Source organism: Meles meles, chromosome 8 (genome assembly GCF_922984935.1).
Source record: "Meles meles chromosome 8, mMelMel3.1 paternal haplotype, whole genome shotgun sequence".
Lineage (NCBI taxonomy): Eukaryota > Metazoa > Chordata > Mammalia > Carnivora > Mustelidae > Meles > Meles meles.
The window spans coordinates 94,487,167-94,507,081 of record NC_060073.1 but is presented as its reverse complement, the minus strand read 5'-3'; the positions used below and the strand labels follow the sequence as shown (position 1 = coordinate 94,507,081).

The following is a 19,915-nucleotide window of genomic DNA, read 5'->3' as shown; positions in this document are numbered from 1 at the left end:
CTAAGGTATTACTCAGAATCCCACTTTGTTCTTACTTGCTGTATCTATGCCAGAGAAAGAACCCATCAGAACCTATGGTGTAATGGTCCTTTGCACTTACTATCACCTCAGCCTGTATTGCTTTCCATTCACTGTCTGCCTGGACCAACACTTCTGATGCTTCCTGATGAACCGCTCATTCCCCAGGTACTTGCTGAGCAGCCACCACACGCCACACACTGCATGCTAGGCAGGGTTACTCAGTGAACTCAGTCTCTGTTCTCACAGTTTATAGTCAAGTAAGAAAAGAATACATGTTAATAAAATCTCAAAGTGAAAGTTATCACAAAAAATATCATGAGAGCTTACCCTAGGGAAGTTTTCCTATCTTTGTGGGGTCAGAAAAGGCTTCTTCTCATAGTGGGGCAACAGAAGCATTCTACCAACTGGTACAGCAATAAGCAGGCCCTCAGGCAGGAGAAAAGCTTGACCCCCTTGACTCACCTAGAGAAATAAGCACGTCCCTCTGTGCCCTCCTCACCTACTACTTTGTTCGGTCTCCTACGGAAGCACCCATCACAGGACAGTCCCTATGACTCCTGCCCAGGCTAGAAGCCAGAGACCACCAGCACTTGGGTCTGCTTGTGGGAAGAATGCAGCCCCCCCAGGGCTCACCCTTCTCAAAGCAGCTGAGATGACACTTCTGAAGACTCAAACATGCTCTCCCTCGTCAGGCACAGTCCTACTGTCCCCAGAAAGTACTACACTTTCTCATCCTGGAAAGACTCCTCTACTCCTCTGCCTTCTAGAATTGCTCCTTCATAGTCCGTTTCCCCACAGCCTAATCCTCTTCTCAACCACTCCCTCCACATCCTTATTGGGTGTGAAGTCTGTTTCTCCACAGTCTACCTTGGGGTGCACTGGCTGCCTATCCTCTCACAGCCACGCCCTTCTGAGCAGAGTTCCTCCTTCCATCCCACCACTGCTGCCAGACTACCTCTCCCCAGCTCTTCTGGAAAATCAAAATAAAACAAAGGCCTGGTCCCCAAGACTCTTACCATCACCCATCCACCGGTTCCACCCTGCCCCCTGCTTCTTACAGCTACTGACCTAGTCATTTCTCACGGAGCACTGGCTCACCTGGCCCCTTACCATGACACTTCCTGCCAGCACACTGGGCAACTAGCACATCCAGATGGACAGTACAGCCAATATGCAAACCTTGTGGTTCTGTCCACAGGACCTCCTCCCTCCACTGCACCCCAGCCACTCACTCCCACAGTCACAAACGGACTCTGTCATGACCTAAAACTCCTCTATCCTCCACATGCCTAATGCAGTGTTCCTCAACCCCAGCCCCATCCACAGCATCATCACCTGGGAACTTTTAAAAACATAGCCCGCCAGCCGACTGCTGGGTGTCCACCACCTGCCCCCACAGTAAGAACGGCACTCTCTCCTGTCAACCAAGGCCAATCCCTTTCCCTCTTTCTCGGGCGTTTTCATGGTGAATTCTCCCTTCTCTTCTGCATTTTCAATCTCCCTCTCTCCACATCAACACTTAGAGTTTCTCTCACTGAAAAAAATGCCTCTCTTGGCCACAAGTTCCCCTTATGATCATCCCCCCTCCCCTGTTAAGCTCTAAGAAGGTATTTAGATTCATCGTCTCTTTAACCAGAGGTATGATGGGTCAATATTTATCTGACTATAGAAAAGGAAGCCCTGACTGGTAGCACCCGCAGATTTCCAAGGGGTACATTACATACAGGTCAGCAAACCTGTCCCATCTGGTCCACAAGCTTAAAATCCTTATTATCTGGTTCTGTAAGGTCTGCCATCCCAGGCATAGGTCCTCTTTCAGTCTGACTTCCAGCCACCAGTAGGCTGACAGAGTCAGAAAGAGCAACACAGGTAGCAATCACGGGCTGCCTTCAGCTCCCCACTGTCCTCGATGCCCCATCCTGATAAGGAATCACTCTTACAAGAAATTCATCAGTTCTTCCATGTCCTCGAATCCATAGGCTTTATCTTACTGAACCTTTTAGGATGAGCAAGGCTAATGACTACTCCCCACTTCCTGACTGGGTCCTTCCCTGACTTCCAAGATCCAACTATTTCATGGTTTCCCCCCAAGTCTATAGTCACTTTGGCATATGCTCTCCTGCTCAGCCTGCTCTGCCTTGGAGCTTCTGAAGGCCTAGTCAAAGGTTCTCATTTCTCCTCATTTCACACTGCCTCCCTATGCCTCTGGGTTTGACTACTGTAGATATGCCAACAACTCCCTGCCTTGACTCTCCCATCTGGATTCTAAACCCACACTCTCTACTCCCTCTCACCCACACTGCCTACTCAAGATCGACACTTAAATACCTCGAAGGCAGCTCACACTCAGCACGTCCAAAACTAAACTCAGGATCTCCACCGTCACCCTCCACAGCTGCCTACCACAATGAATGGCAGCCTCACCACAAGGCACAAATCTAGAAGTGATGCCTGACAGCACTCTCCCTTTACTCCCCACAACCAGTCATAACCAAGTCGTATGGCTTTTACCACCTACAACTTTCTCAATTTGTCCATTCTCTCTCCTCGCCTCCAGATTCTCATCATCTCTACGTAGGCCTGTGTGATTTTCTTGAATCCAGTCTTCTCTGGCTGACCCATACTGCTTCCCGCACATGGAAAGCTCTTCCCCTCAGTCTGCCTCCCTCCCTCCTAGCCATCATTAACATCTCTGCTGAAATGTTCCTTCCTCAGGAAGGTCCTCCCAACTCTGCAGAATACACCAACACCTTGTCATAAACTTCCATCTTTCTGGTACTTGCCCCTCACAGAATGTATATGTTTGTTTTTTCATGTGAATGAATATTTGTTCATTATATACTCTGGCACCTAACATAATCCCTGACATCTAAAAGCCAAATAAACATTATGAGGAATAAATTAATCTACTACATTTAAACCTTCTCTCCTCTCCCTTCACAGACCACTCTAGGGGGTAAAGAGAAAGGTTAGTGAGTAGGAAATCAACATGGAATTTTCCTCTGATCACCATCATTGTTAAGAGTCATCAAAGTGCTTCAGATACATGATACTAAAACTTAGTAAGTGGGACTTTTAAAAAAGAAAAAAACAATCCTGCTACTTGGAAATAGTGTATTCAGGGCTGTCTGACATCCTGCACGTTATCCTCAATAGCAAAGCCCACTGTTAGGAAAGAAAAATAGTTACACTATTGCAGGTTAATCTACAAGAACAGGTGCAATTAATACGACTATGGGTCCTACTGTAAAATAGCCCCACGGATATAAACCCAGCTAGCACCAGAGTGCATTGTCCTAGAAAGGCCATCACCCCAACCTGGGGGAGCCAAAATCCAGAGGAAGGGTGAAACTTAGACCCTGAGATACCCAAGGAGTCACGAAGGATTTTTTTACAGATATTTTGCTTCTTTTACTGAGTAAAGTAAGGCTTAATACTGCTGTCCTCAACATCCTATTGGGCTGTACGGACTGGAAGGCAAAAGCAGCTAAGCAAGGTTGGGAGAGGATGAAAACCCACTGCTATGAGCAGAATGAATTACTCACCAAGCAATTTCCACTGCTGGGTTTTCTCTTTGAATTCAACAAACGGAGAGAAACTGGAAGGTACGGCTGCCAAGAAATGGATCACATGAACAAGCGGCACAGGTCAGAAAGAGCGCAAAACACCGAATAACTGTGGTCCCTGAGCCCCGAGAGAACTTCTGAATGTTTCATAGTGGATCAGGACAGTGGAGACCCCCACGGCATAGCAGTAGGCGAAACCACAAGGATTTAACCAGGAATGTTGCAGTTTACAGGAAAATGAATTAAACGGGGGCGGATACTTGACCCTAAGGAAGAAAGTATCTTACCCCGACTTTCCCCAGCAAGATACTGCAGAGCTGGTAACACCAACTCTGCCCAGTTGGGGGCCGCAGAGAACCAGCTATTGAGGGAGCTGGCTGGAGAGGACTGCCAATCCAAAACCCGTTCCTCCAGCTAAAGGAACACAAAGGCAGAAGCCAGTCAGAGTTCTATTCCACACCAGCAACCCTGCAGACGCGCCCGAGCAAGCTAGAGTCTATCTACAAGTCGCAGAGCAAGTGAGCTGCAGAGCTCTGAGAGGAACCTGTAATTCCTCTCCAGCTGAACACTGCCAGTCTTCTACAATTTGAAAACTCTAACGTACATCTGACCTTTCCAAAACTCTTACCATAGGAAGGCTAGCTTGCCCCTCTAGCAGCAAGATCTCTAACAGAAGAGAGAAGAAACTGGAAGATATTTCATTGATTCCAAGGCAAGGTTTGAGATCTTCAAGAGGCCTAAGGAAGGAAAAAATATGTAAGAACAACTGAAGAGACCAAGAACACATCCCCAGATGGTTGAGGCCTCCAAACCCTCGAACAGTTATACAAAAGTTCAATAAAGGACCACACCAAATGCTTTCCCTAGCAGGTCCCCTGGAACTCTGGTCTTGCAGATTCAACATGCAAAGGCTTCCTCCACGCACCAGTGCTGGGTAAACCGCGGGTTCACCTTTCACCCTTGAGCAGGAATCTCTGTTGCTCACTTACTCCTCCTTGATAGCAGGTATAGCCAGCGGAGAAGAGGCCTGGGAGAGAGGTGGGATCCCATCAGCACTGCTTAAGGGTTCAGCCAAATCCTCTGCTTCTGATTTGATCAGTTTTATTTTCTTCTTCTTCTTCTCCTCTTTTTCCTTAACCTTTTTTTTAAGGACAGCCAAGTCATATAGGGCTAGGAAGAAAAGGCAACACAAATCACAGAACTGCATTTTCTACATCAGGAAGTGAGGGTCCCATCTAAATGCTAGTTTCCAAACACCCACCAGTAGATGGGGAAAAAAAGTCTTAAGTAATAAGACACTGAGTTATTTTTTGTTTCTGAGATTTCACAAGTTAATTTTAACACCTATTAAACAGCCAAAGATGTAGTGTACTGATCTTATACTCATTTTCCACCTGTAAGTCCATAAGAAGCAATAACTAAACAAAAGCTATCAGCAAGAAGAAAGCTGTGGTCTCATTTATTTTTGCCACACAGACAAGCCCATGTAACGTAATACAACAGTCCGATGATATACACCTAAAAAGGACATCTTTACCTGCTAGAGAGCCCTTCCTGCCAGCATTTACTCGAGTCATGATGTCATTGAGAGTGAGGTCCCCTGTCAAAAGGTCCGGATGATCCTGGATGTGATATTCAAAGATTTGTTATACAGGCCCCCAAAAGAAGCTAAAACTGCTGATTATTTTCCCAATTTACCTAGATACAATCAGATATTGGGCACACTTGAGGAAATCATGTTGAATTAAAAATATTTGGAGGGGCACCTGGGTGGCTCAGTGGGGTTAAAGCCTTTGCCTTAGGCTCAGGTCATGATCTCAGGGTCCTGGGATTGAGCCCCACATCAGGCTCTCTGCTCAGCAGGGAGCCTGCCTCCCCCTCTCTCTCTGCCTACCTCTCTGCTTACTTGTGATTTCTGTCTGTCAAATAAATAAATAAAATCTTTAAAAATGTCTGTGTAGGGGCGCCTGGGTGGCTCAGTGGGTTAGAGCCTCTGCCTTCGGCTCAGGTCATGATCTCAGGGTCCTGGGATCGAGCCCCGCATCGGGTTCTCTGCTTGGCAGGGAGCCTGCTTCCTCCTCTCTCTCTGCCTGCCTCTCTGCCTACTTGTGATCTCTGTCCAATAAATAAATTAAAAAAAAAAAAAATGTCTATGTATGGGGCGCCTGGGTGGCTCAGTGTGTTAAAAGCCTCTGCCTTCGGCTCAGGTCATGATCTCAGGGTCCTGGGATCGAGCCCCGCATCGGGCTCTCTGTTCGGTGGGGAGCCTGCTTCCTCCCTTCTCTCTCTGCCTGCCTCTCTGCCTACTTGTGATCTCTGTCAAATAAAAATAAAAATCTTTAAAATAAAATTTTTAAAAAATGTGTGTGTGTGTATATATATATATATATATACACACACACACATTATATATATATATATATATATATATATATATATATATATATATATATGGAGACAAAAACTACTCCCCTTCATAATGGGGCACAGAACTCACTTCCAACCTTTCTATTGCATGACATTTAGTTTATAAAGCTCTTCTGCATTCCTTATTTTAGTGCTCTTCAAACAAGCTTATTAAATATCACTATATTTTATAGTCTGAAAATGCGGTTCAGAGAAGGTAAGGGATTTGCTGATTTCCAATGTGGGACGCTTCCCACCTCCCTGCCTTTTCTTGGAGGGGAGCTCTGCTCTCTGGCTTGGCTGCACTGGCATCACCTTGACTCAGCAGAGTAACAGAGAATAAAAAGTGGGAAGAACACAGGATCTGACTCCTGACTTCCTAGCAGTAGGGCCAAGGACAAGCTCCTTAACCTCTCTGAACACAGGTAAAATATATGTAGTGATTCATATACCATATAAATCAGACACTAGGTCAAGCATCTGTCTTCCTCTCATATTGCTGGTGTTAGCCACTACGGTGGCTCCTGTTCCCCAACAATGAAAGAAAAGGAAGCATAAATGATATGGTGACTACCTTATCTCCTAAAAGCCTATCCAAAGATATTTGATATGGTAACTACCTTCATCTCCCAAACGCCAATCCAAAGATGTTAGACCAAAAACCACTACTGACCACCCCACCCAATCTTACTGGTTGATGTTTCCGCTTCTCATGGTGCTTCTTTAACATTATCTTCAGGTCACTGTCCCCCAGTTCTATTTTATCTGAGAGAAAATGAACCAAACCATATGGACTAGGTCATTCACTAGCATGATGCTCAAAATCAAGTCTTTCTGGTCACTTGTGATACTCAAAGTAACATGTTTCTGAGTGTCCCTTCTGACTCGTAGGTACTATAAGCACACACAATCTTGAAATAAGTCACAGGATCAACTCTTCAGCTTTTCTCTACGTTGACAGATAACAATGATCTCAGCGGCTCCTAAAACACCTCAAAAATTCTTAACTGTCTTCTTTGATTCCCATCCCAGTTAAAAGTTCTTCTCCAATTTCACATTCTAAGAAACTGCTATGGCTCTGATTACCTCTCTTGTTCTATTATTGAACTGCCCCTAAATATTGCTATTTTAAGAATCTGTTCTCTTTAGCCCAAAATACCATCTGATCAGCTCCTAAGGTAAAGCTTCAAAACAAAGGAAGGAAGGAAGGAAGGCCTACCTACTCGGAGAAAAGTGGAATGGTACAGAAACTTCTAATCTCCCACTTCTAAGGAACATTGCTTCATTCCCTGGCAGGTAAGAATCCAGTGCCCCCCTCCCCGTAAGGGAGTTCTCAGATCTAGGTCCCGCTCTCTCAAAGCGTCCACAGCATCACTCAGCTCTCACCTGCAGTTCTCATATCCGTGGTTGAAAGCGTGGGCACCACCCTCAGGGGCACCGCAGGGCTAGGAGAACGCGCTGGAGAGCTCGGAAGCCATGAGCTGAGATCTTCAAAAGAAAATTTTTCTTGTAAATCCAACGTGGCTGTGGACTCCAATAGGGGAGATTGGGTAAGTGGCCATTTGGGTTCAACAAGGTTAAGCCAACAACATGGAGGCCAGGGTTCCACCATTCCTTTCTGACCCTTCTCCAGACGAACTGGAGCACACTTAGGTCATTTAAACGGCTCTTCCAGGAAGAGAGACTTCAACAGAGTGATGGGGTCGCATTGCAGCAGGCCAACAGTCACTACTACTCTCCTGTAAGGGGAAAAGCAGTTCTCTCAAGTGGCACAATAGGACCAGAAGGCCTACTGTGGAGAGCCCTGCCATGCAGGGATTCATCTCATCTAAACTCAAATGCCACTTAAGCATCAAGGGTAAAAAAGGTATGCAGTCACACCCCACCTAACAGAAATGTCTCAGAGCCCAAAGACTAAGGAGTTGTGAGTCCCATCATCCACCTCCCCCCAAGAGAGACAACCGGGATAGCTTCCTTCCCGGGAGATAAATGGCTACCACTGGCTCCAACTGAACAATAAGCTGCTGGTGTAAATCCAACATCCCAGCTTCTCCAAGTGCCCACAGACACTCACCCTCTTCATCAGATGACAGGTCTGTGTCACCACACTCCTCCTTCACTTCCCTCAAGACTTTCAAGTAGCGCTGCTGGGTCCGCCACTCCCGCTCCTCAGGGGTACGGGACGGTGAAGGGCGCTTCTGGCGGAAGGGAAGGGCTGGGCCACTCCGTCGGGCCATCTCCAGGAGGTCCTAGGAAGAGAGCAGATGGGCATACACGTCATCACCCAAAGCTTGTTCTGGTGCATTCCTCAAGTCTACAACACGTGCCTCGAAGATTACCACACAGGTCCAGATCCCAGGGCCATGAAGGCTGGTGCCCTATTCATCCGTCAGGGTATCTGGAGGCCTGTGTGCTCTCGCACGCCAGCTGTGCAGCAGCCTGCTTCTCCTAAACAACCCACGATGGATCTCAAAGCCATCTGCTGACCTTGCTAAAGACTGAAGCTATAATATTTCATCAGTTTTAAGAGATACCATTTTTCCATGTTTTCACATCTCTGAAACCAGGCCACATCTTAAAATGAGTAAAAAAGGCCAATACAGCCTAATTGTGTGGTGGCTTTATCGGCCCCATTTTCTTCTTACTGCTATCGCCGGTATGCGGTATCTGAACCACTTCTTGAAGCGATGAGATGTGCGCGTTCAGCGTCCCCGTGCCACACGCAGGGGCCGGCACTACTTACGCTCCGGGAGGCCAGGATCTGCTTGAGCAGCCTGTGGAAGTACTGCTGCTGGCACGTCAGGTAGCGCTTGTACTGGGACTTGAAGCACAGCTGCCGGTACTTGACCACCTCCGGGTTGAAGTGTCCGTCTGAGAAGAACGGAGGCACAACTGCGTGTGAATACGGGTCAACAAATATCTAACATGTGCTTAAAAGGTGCTAGATACCGGAAGACAGGACAGGAGAGGAAGAGATGACTGTTGTGTATGTGGAGTCTATAGTCCGTGGGAGGCAGAAAATAAGCAGGTAAACAGATAGATACTCTTTTTAAGTACTCTGGGGAATTCATTTGAAGCAACTACCGAGAGTGAGGAGGGGTATATTCGGGAAAGAGATCTCTAAGGAACAGAACATAAAATAAAGCAACTATGGCAAAATGTTAACAACTGATAAATATTAATAAGTTACACAGACGTTTGTAATACTATTTGCCAACTTTTCCATATGTTTAAAAACTTTCAAAACAAAAAATTGGGAGGAAAATCAATGGGAATTTAAAAGTAAGAAGTAAAAATGGGGGAAAGGCAGAAGGAACAGCCCATGCTAAGGCAGATCTGAAGCAAGCAAGGACTCTGCATGTCCCAAAGCTGGAGGAAATGTCTGTATGACTAACGCAAAGTGGTCTGCAGCTGAGGTAGCGGGCGACGCCCTGGGAAGGCAGGCAGAGATCCAACCACACAGAAACCCAAAGGGCACGGGTGGAGCTGTATTTTACCCTAAGTGCAACGGGAATAATTTGAAGGGTTTAAAGCAGAAGGACATGGTGGGGAGCAAGAGAGAAGAAAGAAAACTCCTGCAGGGGGTCTAGGTGAGAGAGGATGGCAGCTTCCCTTCACACTCAGAATAAAAGCCCAGGTATGAAAGATAGCCTGGAAGGCCCTTCATGTGTCCTAGGCTCTCTGTGGCCTCATCTTCCACAGGTCTTCTCTTTGCTCCCTCTATCTCAGCCCCACTGGCCTCCACGCTTTTTCCTGAATAGGCTACATACCCTATTTTCTCAAGGCCTTTGTACTTAAAATTCCTCTACATGCAAGGCTTCCTACTAACACCCAGCATTTTCACAGCTTGGTCATCCTACCCTCATTAAGTCCCTGTCTTGATACCATCTCATCAGAGAAACCTTGGCTAACTACCTTATCTAAAAGAGCTCCTTCCTATCATTCTAGTCCCATTACCCTCCTCATTCTTAAAAGTACTTAATGCCCATAAGTATTTTCTTGTTTATTATCATGTTCTTCCCTATGAGAATGTAAAGTCATTACCATATTTCCAGAACCTCAAAGAATGTCTGACACCTATTAGCGACTAGTAAGTAAAACAGTGGTTACATGAACAGAAGTAGAGACTTGAGATACATTCCTGAGGGAGAAGGATTAAACCAGCTGATAGTTCAGATCCTGGAGCAGGATGGGGGCCACACGGAGGTCAACTAAGCATGGTACCCTGATGAAAAGCTGATACCATCATCTGAGATAAAAAGTTCGAGGAGAGGTCTATTTTGGACATAACAGATTTGAGCAGATAGACCATGATGAAAACTGAGAGGGAAAGATTGAAAAGCTAATCTCAGAACGATAAAATGAGAAGTTAAAGTACACAGTGTTTCTCTTTTTTGCCCCAACCACCCTAATGCCATCCAACATAACTAATAATAGCAAATGTTTACTTAGAACAGCCCCTGACTGGAGCGCCTGGGTGGCTCCGTGGGTTAAAGCCTCTGCCTTCAGCTCAGGTCATGATCTCAGGGTCCTGGGATCCAGCCCCGCATTGGGCTCTCTGCTCAGCAGGGAGTCTGCTTCCCTTCCTCTCTCTCTGCCTGCCTCTCCACCTACTTGTGATCTCTGTCTGTCAAATAAATAATAAATAAAATCTTAAAAAAAAAAAAAGAACAGCCCCTGACAACTGCCACTATATAAGGACCCTGTGTCTATTAACTCATTTAATCTTCATAACCACCCCATAAAAGGCACTACTAAATCCTCATTTTACAGATGAAGAAACTGAGGGATAGAGAATTTAAATAACTTGTCCAAGGTCACACACCTAATAAAAGGGGAAAGCAGGTGTGAACCCAGGTAATCCAGCTCCACAATCCAAGGTCTTACCCACCATGCTATGCTGCCTGCTTCAGGGAAACAGGATGTGACCTTCAAGAAACGAGCCCAGAGTTGAATGCTACTGATGCTGTTTGATATATAAAAACTGAGTATCTTTTTTGCCTCTGCACTTCTTTGAAGTTATGTTCCTTCAGTCTTTAGTTTCCCCCACTTTTTGAAAGCCATTAAATGCCATGCCTCTGTTAAAAAAACATTTTGTACGTATTAAGGAAAATATTGGGGCACCTGGGTGGCTCAGTGGTTGGGCATCTGCCTTTGGCTCAGGTCATGATCCCAGGTCCTGGGATTGAGCCCCACATCGGGCTCCCTGCTCAGCAGGAAGCCTGCTTCTCTCTCTCCCACTCCCCCTGCTTGTGTTCCCTCTCTCTCTCTCTCTCTCCATCACATAAATAAATAAAATCTTTTAAAAAAAAAAAGGAAAGAAATTAATAATAATTACAATAGATCAAAATGTCTCATTAAAATTAACTGATTCTTTATGATTCTTAACACAGCTACTGGAAAATTTTAACTTGAACACACATATTTCTTTTTTTTTTTTTTTTAAGATTTATTTATTTGAGAGAAGGAGATCAAGTCGGGGGGAAGAGCAGAGGGAAAGGGAGAGACGCAGCCATCCCACTGAGCAGGGAGTCAATGCCAGGCTCGATCTCACAACCCTGAGCTGAAATCAAGAGTCACTTAACCAACTGAGCCACCACGTGCCCCGGTTCATATAACATTTCTATTGGTTGGCAGTGGGCTAGTTAAACAGTGAGGAAAGGAGAGCGTAGAACCAGATGAAGTTGGGATAAGTGGCAGGGGCCAGGTCACATAGAGCCCTGCAGACACTGAATTTTATTTCAAGTGAAGGCAACTGCTAAGTATTCTGAGAAGGGAGGTTTTAAGGAGCTCGCTGTAGCAGCTGTGTGGAGGTGGCTGCTAAAGCAGCCCAGCAGTCGGCAGTGAAGAGACACTGAATGAAAGCAGGCAAGTACAGAGGTAAGAACGGTGCCTCAACAGCAGTAACACAGACAGGACCAGTGAGTGGAACAGGGGTTAGCAGAGAAAGTGGGTGTGGGGGCTAGGGTGTCAGAAACCAGGAGGAGATCCAGGCCAGGGAAGAGTCACTGATGCAAAAGGGAGGAAAGTCTCAAGATGAAGAAAGTGCCCACGACAGCAGACGCTGGGCTCTACAGGGGCACCCGGCTGACTCAGTTGGTAGAGCATGAGACTCTTCATCTCGGGGTCACGAGTTCAAGCCCCATATTGGGTGTAGAGCTTGCTAAAATAATAGTAATAAAATGTGATACTGTGCACGGAGCAAATAGAGAACTAAAAAGCATCTGCTGGGGGTGTCTGGGTGGCTCAGTCAGTTAAGCGTCCACCTCTGGATTTCAGCTCTAATCATGATCTCAAGGTCATGGGAGTGAGCCCCGCAACAAGCTCCATACTCAGCTGGAAATCTGCTTGAGATTCTCCCTCTCCCTCTTTCCCTCCCCACTACATGTGCTCTTACACTCCCACTCTCAAATAAAAACATCTTTTAAAAAATAAAAAATAAAATAAAAAGCATCTGCTGGTTTGGAAATTACATGCTCACTAAAAAGAGACAAGGAGCGCGGAAAAGGCTCACTGGTGAGCTGTGATATAACTAGGCAACGGCTCATCTATGTTACATTTTACATGTACATACAGAATTTAAACACAGAAAAATTTTGTACTTGTAGTATCTCTGAATTTGATCATTTGTGGTTATGTAAGAAAATGTTCTTATTCTTCAGAGATTAATGCTGAAAAATGAAGGGTTGCAATGTCTGTGCAATACTCTCAAATGGTTCAGCAAAAAAAATGTCAGAAATAATCTACAGTAACGATGAGAGCCAATGTGGCAAGATGTTAATGTTAATAGTTGGTGGATCTGATGAAGAGTAGAGCTGACCCTTGAACATCATGAGTTTAAAACCCTGTGTGTCAAGTTCTATGTGGATTTTTTTATGGTACTTACTGTAAATATATTTTCCTTATGATTTTCGTATTAGCATTTTCTTTTCTCTAGCTTAAATATGTGTTGTAAAATACAGTATGTATCACATATAAACACAATATGTAAATTACATGTTAATAGACTGTTATAAGACTTCCAGTCAATACCAGGCTATGAGGTAAGCTTTGGGGGAGTCAAAAGTTATACATGGACCTGTGACTGAGTGGGAAGCAGGCGCCCCTCAGCCCTGCAGTGTTCAAGGGTCAACTGTATATGGATGTCCATTATAAAGTCTTGTGACCTTTCTGTAGCTTTGAAATCTAAAAGTAAAAATGTTGAAGGTAAGAAAGGTCACTGGTGGCATTAGTGAGAGCACTGTCTGTGAGGTAACAACGGAAGAGCCCCAGGGAACAGGGGCAGAATGACTGAAAGGAACAGCTATGGATGTCTTTCAACCAGCTTGGAGATAAAAAGGCAAATGACAGAGGACAACTGAGGGAACAGATGGTGAAGGACTATTTTTTAGTGTGAGACTCCTGAACACATCTGTAGGCTGAAGAAGAGCCAGTGGAATGAACAGTGAAATGGAGTGAATACACAGTACAGAAGAGATGGTTAACTGAGGAAAAAAGAGGTCCCAGAGGAGGCAAAAGATGAAAGGATGAAGAGCAGAGGTTAATCTCAAACAGAAGAAAAAACTCCTTTCTCCTCAGAGACAAGTAAAGAATGTCAGAAACTCTCTGCGTGCGAGAGCACACAGGCCTCCAGATACCCTGATGGATGAATGGGGCACCAGGCTTCATGGCCCCGAGGTGTGGACCTGTGTAGTAATCTTCGAGGCACGTGGCTGTGGCTCTGAGTGGATCTTAGGCTCAGATGTGGAAATGGTTGGGTGTCCGTATATAAGTATTCATTCTTGATGGAGCAGTTTGCCAGTCAGATTTAAGATGCTTTGCCATGTGGTAATCAGCAGAGGCCCTTTTTATTTGGACGTGTTCTCCTACATGCATCTTTGATCTGAAGGGGGCAGTTCAGCTTGTTAAACAATGAAGAGAAGAAAATGTAGGTACCAGAGGAGGTAAAAGATGAAAGGATCAAGAGTGGAGGTTAATCTCAAACAGAAGACAAAACTCCTTCCTCCTCAGAGACAAGTAAAGAATGTCGGAATGGAAACAAAAACAGGGAGCAGGGGTATAGGTTGGAAGTAGGAAGTGGGGGAGTTTATGACAGAAGATCCTTTATGAAGCAGGAAGCAAGAGTTTGCTAAGCATGTGGAACTTAAGGAAAAAATTAAAACAGAATCGGGAAAGCTAACCAAAGGTGAAAAAACACGAGTAAGCACGGTCATGCAGCTGTCTACAGCAACACTAGAACAAAATATGACTGCGCTCAGAGTGAAACGCACAGGAATTCGTCTTGACATTCCTTGTTTGCATCCTCACCACACCAGCACACTGCTGTGGGGGGAAACATCCCAGCACAGCAGTCCAGGCATACGTTTCACAAGGTCCCTGTCACAACCCCACCAAAAGCAGGCAGGCTCTATCGGAAGAGATGGTTTTACTCCTACCTGAGGCCCCTGCTGTAGAGAAATACACCTTTGCCAGCTACGCAGCTGGTAAACCAGTACCTCACTAAAGGAAGGAAAGATAGTTTGAAACAAGCAGAGACAATAAAAGTTCTGCAACGATAAGCCTGTCCTGTCCAGGCTTTCATAGCGATCGTGTCCAATTTTCCAAAACTCAGGGAGATATGCTGTACTTTTACGGCCTCCTGCCAAAGTAGTCACCCCAGAAAGGGGAGAAGAGGCCTCTTCTGCTGCTCTCCCTGGGAGAGAGAGGAGACCGTGGCTTAATAGTGGCCCCAAACCATTTTGCAATCCCCAATGTAATAACTGACTCAGGGCAAGGATCTTAATGGACGTTAAACCACTGAGTAAAACAAAGGCTTTTGGGGAAAAAGTATCATCCTACATTTTCCCTCTGAATTATGAAGGAAAAAAGGTACTGTTACAATGAGTATGTCTGGCAGACACCACTTAACCAAGCAATCAAATGCATCATTACCAACACTGGAAAAACTGACCTCATATGCCTCCTGAAATGATGATGGGAAAGTAGTAATACTTCCCACCTAGTATTCTTGGTAAAATGTTTAAGCCAAATGCAATGATGAGGAAACAAAACAATTCCCCAGAAAGCAGGACATTTTAGAATTCAAGTGTCCTGGACTCTTCAAAAATATCAGTGTGTTTTGTACGGAACCACAAAAGGCCCCAAACAGCCAAGGCAATCTTGAGAAAGACAAAGCTGGAGAGATCGTGCTCCTTTACTTGAAACTACACTACAAAACTACAGTAATCAGAACATGATGGTACTGGCACAAAGAGACACACAGATCAAGGGAACAGAATAGAGTCCAGAAATAAATCTACGGTTATATAATCAATTAATTTACAGCAAAGGAGACAGAATATACAATAGGGGAAAGAGATTCTTCAATAAATGGTGCTGGCAAAGCTGGACAGCTCCATGCAAAAGAATAAAACTAGACTGCTTTCTTACACCACAAACAAAAATAAATTCAAAATGGATTAAAAACTTAAATGTAAGGGGCGCCTGGGAAGCTCAGCTGGTTAAGCGTCTGCCTCTGGCTCAGATCATGATCTTGGAGTCCTAAGCTAGAGCCCAGCCTTTGGCTCCCCAGTCAGCAGGGAGTCTGTCTTTCCCTCTCCCTCTGCCTCTCCCCACTGCTTGTGCTCTCTCTCTCAAATAAATAAAATCCTAAAAAAAAAAAAAAAAAGTAAGGCTGAATGAAAATCCTAAGCTTCTAGAAAAAAACACAGGCAGTAAACTCTTGGGATCCAGTCTTAGCAGAATTTTTTTGGATCTCTCTCCTCAAGCAAGGGCAACAAAAGCAAAAAACAAAAACAAAATCAAAACCAACAAACAAAACCAAACGGAACTACATCAAATTAGAAAACAAAGGAAAGCAAAGAAAACCATCAACAAAAACAAAAAGACAACCTACTGAATGGGAGAACATATCTGCAAATGACATATCCAGTAAGGAATTAATACTTAAATTATATAAAGAACTCCAATTCAGCATCAAAAAAACAAATAATCCAATTAAAAATGAGCAGAGGATGTGAACAAACATTTCTCCAAGGAAGACATACAGATGGCCAACAGGCACATGAAAAGATGCTCAACATCACTCATCACCAGGGAACTGCAAATCAAAACCACGTATCACCTTATACCTGTGAGAATGGTTATTATCAAAAAGACAAGAAATGACAAGTGACAAGGATGTGGAGAAAATGGAACCCTCGTGCACTGTTGGTGGGAATGAGCAGCCACTATGGAAAATGGTATAAAGCTCCTTGAAAAATTAAAAACAGAACTACCATTCAGCAATTCCACTTCTGGGTATTTATCTGAAGAAACTGAAAACACTAATTCAAAAAGTGTACATGCATCCCTATGTTCACCGCGCTATTATGTACACGAGTCAAACCATGGAAGCAATGTAACACATTCATCCACAGATGAATGGATGAAGATGACTATATGGATAAAGAGTTTACAGATAGATATAACACACTACTATTCAGCCTAAAAAAAGAATGGAATCTTGTCATTTGAGACAACATGGGTGGACCCAGAGAGTATTGAGCTTACTGAACTAAGTCAGAGAAAAACAAGCATCATAGTTTTATTTGTATATAAAATCTGAAAAACAAATGAACAACCAAAAAAACAAACAGACTCAGCAGATACAGAGAACAATGTGATGACTGCCTTGTGTTTGGGGGGTGGGAGTTGGTATAAGCAAAATAGGAGAAGGGGATTAAAAGCTACAAATATCCAGTTATAAATAAGACAAAAGGATACAATGTACAGCATACAGAAAATAGTTAATAATATGTAACAAATTGTATGACGACAGGTGGTAGCTAGATGTATCATGGGGATCACTTCAGAATATACAGAGAATTGGGGCGCCCGGGTGGCTCAGTGGGTTGAAGCCTCTGCCTTTGGCTCAGGTCATGGTCCCGGGGTCCTGGGATGAAGCCCCACATCAGGCTCTCTGCTCAGCAGGGAGCCTGCTTCCCTTCCTCTCTCTCTACCTGCCTCTCTGCCTACTTGTGATCTCTGTCTGTCAAATAAGTAAATAAATAAAATCTTAAAAAAAAAAAAAAAAAGAATAGAGAATCAAGAGGTACACCTGAAAAAAATATAATATTTCATGTCAGTCACACTTAAAAAAAAGAAATTGTTTTTTGAAAGACAAAAAAAGCCAGAGGGCCTTAGGTTCAGGAAGCCAAGAGACATGAAATCCAAACACAATGCATAAACTTGAATAGATCTGAACTTAAAAGAAAAAAAATAAAAAAGGCCACCATAAAGGAGATTTAGGAAACCACTGACAACATCTGAATATGAGATATTCTATGGTATTTGTGCAGTATAAATTTTCTTGGGTGTGAGAACAGGACTGTGATTACATGGCAGCACATCCTTGTTAAGAGATACATGCATGCTGAAGTGCCTGACAGTGAAGTATCACATTTTCTGCAGAAGAAGTGTATGTATGTGTGACACACAAACACATACACAAATCTGTATGCAGGGAAAAGCAAATGATAAACTGTTTCGAAATTTTTTTAAAGACTACTCAAAAAAGGTGCCCATATGACACCAGTAATATTTTATTTCTTGATCCAGGTGGTGGTTACACAGTTAAGTTCATTTTACAACAGATCACTTATGATTGATGTATTTCCTGTGTAAATTAAAAATTTTTATTAAAAAAAGAATTGGGGCACCTGGGTGGCTCAGCAGGGAGCCTGCTTCCCCTCCCCATCTCTCTCTGCATGCCTCTCTGCCTACTTGTGATCTATCAAATAAATAAATAAAACCTTTAAAAAAAAAAAAAGAATTGCCTATGCAAAGTGTTGCACACAATTGGGTTCTGAGTCAGTATCAGTACATGAAAATAAATACAACAAATGAAGAAAGCAGTATTCACATAAGTGAACGTGTTCCTTCTCTTTCACTCCTCTCAAAAAAAAGAATGCCAACCTACGTACCTCGGAAAAGCTTCTGGGCAATGTGCAGAGGGTTCCCAAAGCGGAAGTTCTCCCCACTGAATAGGGCTAGGATGAGCTGATTTTGCTGCTCAAAACTGTCTTCAGGAAAACGAGGCAGAAACTGCTGGAGGTGTTCACGTTGAGAGTCACTCAATACTTCTTGCCATGTTGAGAGGCTGACTACATCAAAGAATATCTCAGGCTAGGACAATGAGGAAAAGCAGACAAGTAAGCAAGAGAAAAACAAAAACTTTTAAGTTTTTCCCTGAGTGGTAAAATATACATGACATAAAATTTACCATTCTATCCATTTTTAAGTGTACGTGATATTAAGTACATTTACATTGTTGTGCAACCATCACTATACCCAAGTTTTTAAGTTTGTTTAAACCAAAATGTTATTGGGATGCCTGGGTGGCTCAGTTAGTTAAGCACCTGCCTTGGGCTCAGGTCATGATCCCAGGGTCCTGGGATCGAGTCCTGCCTTGGGTTCCCTACTCAGTGGGAAGCCTACTTCTCGTCTGCCTGCCGCTCCCCTACTTGTGTGTACGCACTCTCTAACAAATAAATAAAATCTTAACAGCAACAAAAAAAGTCATCAATCTTTATTCAATTCTCAAATCTTAGAGATTAACAACAACATTTAAACCACTATCTTATACCCAACAGTAAATAATAACCCAAAGGAAAAACAACCTCAGTGGAGAGAATCTCATTTGGAAACCATTTCTATCTGAATTCAGCTTAAGATGAGGGGCAGGAAAAAGTTAACACAGGAGGAGAGGAAGAGCAGTTGAGTCACCTGCGAAGAGTGACAAGCGGCGGGACGGAGTTCAATCTCAGCTCAGTTATATACTGTGTACCTTCTATGTGCTGAGTACTAAGCTAGACGGTTTATTTCCCGGGGCGGGGGGGAAGACAAGCGATTACAGTGTAACTTAAGAAGAGCTGAAGTGCACAGACGCCTACAGAAGAAGCCCCTGTCCCAGACCCAAGGTGTCAGAGAACACCTACCAGAAAAAGTGCCATTTAAGATAGTTAAAGGATAAAAAAAAAAAAAAAAAGAAAAGAAAAAAAAGTGCTGGAGCGTTAAAAATCCAACAGAGCAGGGGCACCCAGCTGGCTCAGTCAGCAGAGCATGTGGATCATGAGTTCAAACTTCACGCTGGGCACAGAGATTAAAGATAAATAAGCAAAATTTTAAAATCCAGAGCAAAACCATAAAAACAGAAGAATAACTAATATAAAAGAAAGGATCCCAATTACCTGTGGGGGCCTGAATGGTATTGGCAACGTTCTACTTCTTGTAGCTACATGGTTGTTTTATTGGTGTTTTATTTATATGGATTTTATATACTCTTCTTCTATATGATACAGTCCACTTTTTTAAATAATGAAGAGAGCTGAGGCAATGCACAGCTAGCGCAAGGACGCAGAGAGAGGGAGCAGCAGACAGAAGAGGAGCAAGGGACCTAAAAACATGTTAAGTACTTGTGACATTATCCTAAGGACAATGGAGAGCCACCAAAGGGCTTAAGCAGGAGACAACCCAGAATTCTAACCACCTACTAGGCATCTCTTGTATACATGTACTGAGAGCACCTCAGTGTCCAAACTGTCCCCCTGCAAGTCTATTTTCGCACACCACTTTATTCCTGTGTCTCAATTCTGCCCAAGTAGGTATGTAATAAAATAAGTGTTTGCTGACGAAATGAGTAACAGAAAGAGATTTAACTGAAAGAGTGTGCAAAGAAAACATGGATGGGAAGGATATATATGTCACTTCAGTAGTTGTTACTTCAGGTGGCAGAGAGAATAAATAGCGGCATTATTTTATCTATAATGTCTGACATATTAGGAAAGAAAAAATCTGAACCGTAGAGGACTAAATGCAATTATCTCCTAAACCTGAATGATGTACAAATGAATGCTTGATATGATACCCTACACCTGTCTGTA

General features: G+C 43.8%; 1 protein-coding gene across 3 annotated transcripts in view; it reads right to left on the bottom strand.

Annotated features, from left to right (window-relative positions):
* The window catches only part of NFRKB (nuclear factor related to kappaB binding protein), a 41,531-nt gene that overhangs the window by 17,874 nt on the left and 3,742 nt on the right, over positions 1-19,915 (bottom strand). For 2 of the 3 annotated variants that reach the window (XM_046017405.1, XM_046017406.1), the window contains exons 4-13: positions 17,957-18,158; positions 8,737-8,864; positions 8,068-8,242; positions 7,380-7,517; positions 6,685-6,758; positions 5,125-5,209; positions 4,577-4,757; positions 4,216-4,324; positions 3,875-4,001; positions 3,567-3,632 (exon numbers count right to left, since the gene is read on the bottom strand). In XM_046017405.1, coding sequence (XP_045873361.1) covers positions 3,567-3,632; positions 3,875-4,001; positions 4,216-4,324; positions 4,577-4,757; positions 5,125-5,209; positions 6,685-6,758; positions 7,380-7,517; positions 8,068-8,242; positions 8,737-8,864; positions 17,957-18,158 — 1,285 coding nt within the window. The remainder of the gene's footprint in view (positions 1-3,566; positions 3,633-3,874; positions 4,002-4,215; positions 4,325-4,576; positions 4,758-5,124; positions 5,210-6,684; positions 6,759-7,379; positions 7,518-8,067; positions 8,243-8,736; positions 8,865-17,956; positions 18,159-19,915) is intronic. The other variant, XM_046017407.1, reaches the window with a different exon arrangement.